We start from the raw sequence: 6,939 nt of genomic DNA on the forward strand, positions 1-6,939 counted from the left end.
TCTGATCAAGTTCAACTGTAATATTTGGGTGTAGTGATATTGGAGAGGTACAAGACAAGGATGTCCTCTTTCTCCCTTGCTCTTTGTTTAGCCTTAAAGGGGAAGCTCACCAATTTTTTACATGTAGACTTATTTTCACTCTTTCGGTGATTGTAGTTGATCCTCCAAAAAACGTTTATTTTTTTCTTTTCAATATCTTGTTTCATAACAGAAAATGACCCTAATTACACTTTCTGTTAACTACAATGCATTATGAAAACCTGTCTGAGGCATGTTAAAAATGACTCCAAACCAACTCATTTTACATCAGAATCCCATTCTGAATGTCTCTGCACTACGTTTTTTACTAAATGTTCCACTTTCCTGTGAATCCATATTTGCGTATTTTTGTTGTTGTTGTAAACAGCTTCATTCAAACATGGATTTATGGCACAGCGGAACCCTAATGACTACTGGTTATTCATCACCCTAATGATCTCTACTGGTTATTCATCACCCTAATGACCTCTACTGGTTATTCATCACCCTAATGACCTCTACTGGTTATTCATCACTCTAATGACCTCTACTGGTTATTCATCACCCTAATGACCTCTGACCTCTACTGGTTATTCATCACCCTAATGACCTCTACTGGTTATTCATCACCCTAATGACCTCTACTGGTTATTCATCACCCTAATGACCTCTACTGGTTATTCATCACCCTAATGACTACTGGTTATTCATCACTCTAATGACCTCTACTGGTTATTCATCACCCTAATGACCTCTGACCTCTACTGGTTATTCATCACCCTAATGACCTCTACTGGTTATTCATCACCCTAATGACCTCTACTGGTTATTCATCACCCTAATGACTACTGGTTATTCATCACTCTAATGACCTCTACTGGTTATTCATCACCCTAATGACCTCTGACCTCTACTGGTTATTCATCACCCTAATGACCTCTACTGGTTATTCATCACCCTAATGACCTCTACTGGTTATTCATCACCCTAATGACCTCTACTGGTTATTCATCACCCTAATGACCTCTACTGGTTATTTGTAGAGGTCTTTAAAGCTCCACGTTTCATAAACCCTTTTCTGATGGTTTATACTGTATGTCTCTCTGTGCTCCTTGTAGACCCGGTCCAGTCAGTCTCAGTGCTGTTGGAGCTGCAGGATGTCCTGGTGAGGACGGGCCTGAAGGATCGGAGCCGTCTGCTGCTGGGGCCTTTCTCCTGTAGCGCCGCCCTAGAGGCCAGGTGGTGTAGGCACAGCAGCAGTCCTGGACCTGAGACTGGGATCCCGAAACTACTGCTGGACCTGAAGGGAGGCCTACTGCAGGTGAGCGGGAACACCCACAATTCTGATTTCCTGCTCATTCCTTCCTGATTCCGGGAATCTTCCAACCAGGTTTTCTGGAAAACGAACAGAATTTATGGAAATGTACCAGATTTTTGTAACCCCGTATGCCATTCTCACCCTAATTCAGTAACATAAAGTTAGTCCATCTTTCTGTTAGAGATCTGATAAGACCAAAAATGTTCCCAAACTGTCATTCATCACCCTAATGACCTCTAATGACCTCTACTGGTTATTCATCACCCTAATGACCTCTACTGGTTATTCATCACCCTAATGACCTCTACTGGTTATTCATCACTCTAATGACCTCTACTGGTTATTCATCACCCTAATGACCTCTACTGGTTATTCATCACCCTAATGACCTCTACTGGTTATTCATCACTCTAATGACCTCTACTGGTTATTCATCACCCTAATGACCTCTACTGGTTATTCATCACCCTAATGACCTCTACTGGTTATTCATCACCCTAATGACCTCTACTGGTTATTCATCACCCTAATGACCTCTACTGGTTATTCATCGCCCTAATGACCTCTACTGGTTATTCATCACTCTAATGACCTCTACTGGTTATTCATCACCCTAATGACCTCTACTGGTTATTCATCACCCTAATGACCTCTACTGGTTATTCATCACTCTAATGACCTCTACTGGTTATTCATCACCCTAATGACCTCTACTGGTTATTCATCACCCTAATGACCTCTGACCTCTACTGGTTGTTTGTAGAGGTCTTTTAAAGCTACAAGGTTCCAGGTCCACGTTGCATAAACCCTGAAGTCCCTTTAAGGAAGACTGGTACTTTTACTGTTAGCGTGTTACTGTAAGTATTCCACATTACAGCAGGGGGAAACTTGTTTACGTTTTTCCTAATGCACTTATTTCCGTGCCATTAACAGAAAGATCACTCACAACTCAACACTTAATACATAATCATACATTTCCTTCTGCAAATACAGAGTGTTTGTGGTGTTTTAATGAAGTCTTGTAAGAAAACCAACCCAAATTCCTTCCGTTCCAGCTCCAAACCTGAGAAATCCCCACTTTTTCCTGTTTTTACATTGAGTCACCCTCCTCCACAGCGGAGTAGAGTCCAGTCTGGTTCTGTGTGTCAACTGGTTTTGACTCAGAGATTCCTGCCTTCCCGTCCAATCCCCATCCCCAATCCCCAGCCCAAACCCCATCCCCAATCCCTAGTCCAATCCCCATCCCCAATCCCCAGCCCAATCCCCATCCCCAATCCCCATCCCCAATCCCCATCCCCAATCCCTAGTCCAATCCCTAGTCCAATCCCCAGCCCCAATCCCCAGCCCAATCCCCAGCCCCAATCCCCAGCCCCAATCCCCAGCCCCAATCCCCAGCCCGATCCCCAGCCCCAATCCCCAGTCCAATCCCCAGCCCCATGCCCAATCCCCATGCCCAATCCCCTGCCCAATCCCCTGCCCAATCCGCCACCCCATCCCCAATCCCCAGCCCAATACGCCACCCCATCCTTAACCCTCACCACCAACCCTAACCCCAGTCCCAACCCCATCCTTAACCCCCAACCCCATCCTTAACCCCAACCCCATCCTTAACTCCCAACCCCATCCTTAACCACCAACCCCCTCCTTAACCCCCAGCCCAAACCCCATCCTTAACCAGCAACCCCATCCTTAACAACCAACCCCATCCTTAACCCCCAAACCCAACCCCATCCTTAACCCCCAGCCCCAACCCCATCCTTAACCCCGAACCCAACCCCATCCTTAACCTCCAGCCCCAACCCCATCCTTAATCCCCAGCCCCATCCTTAACCCCCAGCCCCATCCTTGACCCCCAACCCCATCCTTAACAACCAACCCCATCCTTAACCCCCAGCCCCAACCCCATCCTTAACCCCTAGCCCAAACCCCATCCTTAACCCCCAACCCCATCCTTAACCCCCAACCCCATCCTTAACCCCGAACCCAACCCCATCCTTAACCCCCAGCCCCATCCTTAACCCCCAGCCCCATCCTTAACCCCCAACCCCATCCTTAACCCCCAGCCCCATCCTTAACCACCAACCCCATCCTTAACCCCACTGTCATGTAATATTCTCCTTGTGTCTGTGCAGGTGTTCTGGGGCCAGGAGCATGTCAACTGTCTGAGGCTGGTGTATGAACACCTCCAGGCCTCCCTCCAGAGGAACCAGGGGACTGGGGCTGGGACTGGGGCTGGGACTGGGACTGGGACTGGGGCTGGGGCTGGGACTGGGACTGGGGCTGGGGCTGGGTCTGGGGCTGGGTCTGGGGCTGGGGCTGAAGAGGATAAGCCCCCCTTTGACCCCCAGTCACCCCCCTCCACTGAAATCCCCCCCCCGAAGACAGAACACAGCTCCGACGACCTCCGCACCGGGCTGTTCCAGTACATACAGGACTCAGGTAACCATCACACCTCACTACTAACTATTCACCTGTTTCTCAGGTAATAACACTGTTACTATCTATTACATACAGGTAATAACACTGTTACTATCTATTACATACAGGTAATAACACTGTTACTATCTATTACATACAGGTAATAACACTGTTACTATCTATTAGATACAGGTAATAACACCTGTCTATCTGATCGTCCACGTCTACGATACAGGTAATAACACTGTTACTATCTATTAGATACAGGTAATAACACACTGTTACTATCTATTAGATACAGGTAATAACACTGTTACTATCTATTAGATACAGGCCGTACATCAACGGACACTGTTACTATCTATTAGATACAGGTAATAACACACTGTTACTATCTATTAGATACAGGTAATAACACTGTTACTATCTATTAGATACAGGTAATAACACTGTTACTATCTATTAGATACAGGTAATAACACTGTTACTATCTATTAGATACAGGTAATAACACTGTTACTATCTATTACATACAGGTAATAACACTGTTACTATCTATTAGATACAGGTAATAACACTGTTACTATCTATTAGATACAGGTAATAACACACTGTTACTATCTATTAGATACAGGTAATAACACTGTTACTATCTATTAGATACAGGTAATAACACTGTTACTATCTATTAGATACAGGTAATAACACTGTTACTATCTATTAGATACAGGTAATAACACTGTTACTATCTATTAGATACAGGTAATAACACACTGTTACTATCTATTAGATACAGGTAATAACACTGTTACTATCTATTAGATACAGGTAATAACACTGTTACTATCTATTAGATACAGGTAATAACACTGTTACTATCTATTAGATACAGGTAATAACACTGTTACTATCTATTAGATACAGGTAATAACACTGTTACTATCTATTAGATACAGGTAATAACACTGTTACTATCTATTAGATACAGGTAATAACACTGTTACTATCTATTAGATACAGGTAATAACACACTGTTACTATCTATTAGATACAGGTAATAACACACTGTTACTATCTATTAGATACAGGTAATAACACTGTTACTATCTATTAGATACAGGTAATAACACTGTTACTATCTATTAGATACAGGTAATAACACTGTTACTATCTATTAGATACAGGTAATAACACTGTTACTATCTATTAGATACAGGTAATAACACTGTTACTATCTATTAGATACAGGTAATAACACTGTTATTATCTATTAGATACAGGTAATAACACTGTTACTATCTATTAGATACAGGTAATAACACTGTTACTATCTATTAGATACAGGTAATAACAGCACTGTTACTATCTATTAGATACAGGTAATAACACTGTTACTATCTATTAGATACAGGTAATAACACTGTTACTATCTATTAGATACAGGTAATAACACTGTTACTATCTATTAGATACAGGTAATAACACTGTTACTATCTATTAGATACAGGTAATAATCACTGTTACTATCTATTAGATACAGGTAATAACACTGTTACTATCTATTAGATACAGGTAATAACACTGTTACTATCTATTAGATACAGGTAATAACACACTGTTACTATCTATTAGATACAGGTAATAACACTGTTACTATCTATTAGATACAGGTAATAACACACTGTTACTATCTATTAGATACAGGTAATAACACTGTTACTATCTATTAGATACAGGTAATAACACACTGTTACTATCTATTAGATACAGGTAATAACACTGTTACTATCTATTAGATACAGGTAATAACACTGTTACTATCTATTAGATACAGGTAATAACACTGTTACTATCTATTAGATACAGGTAATAACACACTGTTACTATCTATTAGATACAGGTAATAACACTGTTACTATCTATTAGATACAGGTAATAACACACTGTTACTATCTATTAGATACAGGTAATAACACTGTTACTATCTATTAGATACAGGTAATAACACTGTTACTATCTATTACATACAGGTAATAACACTGTTACTATCTATTAGATTCAGGTAATAACACTGTTACTATCTATTACATACAGGTAATAACACTGTTACTATCTATTAGATACAGGTAATAACACACTGTTACTATCTATTAGATACAGGTAATAACACTGTTACTATCTATTAGATACAGGTAATAACACTGTTACTATCTATTAGATACAGGTAATAACACACTGTTACTATCTATTAGATACAGGTAATAACACACTGTTACTATCTATTACATACAGGTAATAACACTTATTATCTATTAGATACAGGTAATAACACACTGTTATTATCTATTAGATACAGGTAATAACACATGGTAATAGAAAGCGTACCCGAACACGCTTCAGCCCCACTTGAAACAAATAGTGAATCAGGGCTTCTGCATGTGGTCTCAGAGAGGAAGACATTACAGTCTGTTTCCAGTAAAACACAGTTTGTTCTCCTCCCTGGGCACACTGTCTTCCTCCCGGGGAGAGAGACACACACACACACACACACACACACACACACACACACACACACACACACGGTGGAGAGAGATCAAACCCTCTCCTCGCCCTATCAGCTATCTATCCTGTCAGCTGTGGTCGGTCAGCCTCTCCTGTCCTTGTTTGTTGCATCGTTCCTCTGGTCTTTAATGCATTTAATACGGCTGTTCCTCTAATGGATTACAGGAGGGCTTCCTTCCTTCCTTCCTTCCTTCCTTCCTTCCTTCCTTCCTTCCTTCCTTCCTTCCTCCTTCCTTCCTTCCTTCCTTCCTTCCAGCAGTAAAAACAGGGAGCTGGTGCTGGGGGAAGGTAGAGAGAGGGGGGGATGTAGTCCTCAGACCTGGGTTCAAATAGTAGTATCCCTTTTGTTACTTTGACTGTTTGATTGTCCGTGCCTGGAGTAGCCAGCCGGGCAGGAATGTGTGACCTTTTTGGGATGACTCCATTGGTTCCACTGTGCCCTGCAAGCTGAAACAAGCCCAGATAGACAGAACCCATAATAGTTGGAAGTCGGTTCTGCCGTCGTCCTGAGGCCATGCTGGCGGAGAGGTAGCGAGCAGCAGCTGGGTTGGTAGGTTCCCTAGAAGCCGGTTAAACAAGACATGAAGGAGAACAGAACGATGAAGGCAGATCTCTTCATCCAT

The 6,939-nt window shown here is 42.0% G+C and overlaps 1 protein-coding gene across 1 annotated transcript in view; it reads left to right on the top strand.

Annotated features, from left to right (window-relative positions):
- The window catches only part of LOC106593635 (intermembrane lipid transfer protein VPS13B), a 164,440-nt gene that overhangs the window by 20,862 nt on the left and 136,639 nt on the right, over positions 1-6,939 (top strand). Inside the window, exons 2-3 of the mRNA XM_082958886.1 lie at positions 1,137-1,339; positions 3,469-3,775. Coding sequence (XP_082815012.1) covers positions 1,137-1,339; positions 3,469-3,775 — 510 coding nt within the window. The remainder of the gene's footprint in view (positions 1-1,136; positions 1,340-3,468; positions 3,776-6,939) is intronic.

This window comes from Salmo salar, chromosome 02, assembly GCF_965601325.2.
Source record: "Salmo salar chromosome 02, fSalSal1, whole genome shotgun sequence".
In the NCBI taxonomy this organism is placed as follows: domain Eukaryota; kingdom Metazoa; phylum Chordata; class Actinopteri; order Salmoniformes; family Salmonidae; genus Salmo; species Salmo salar.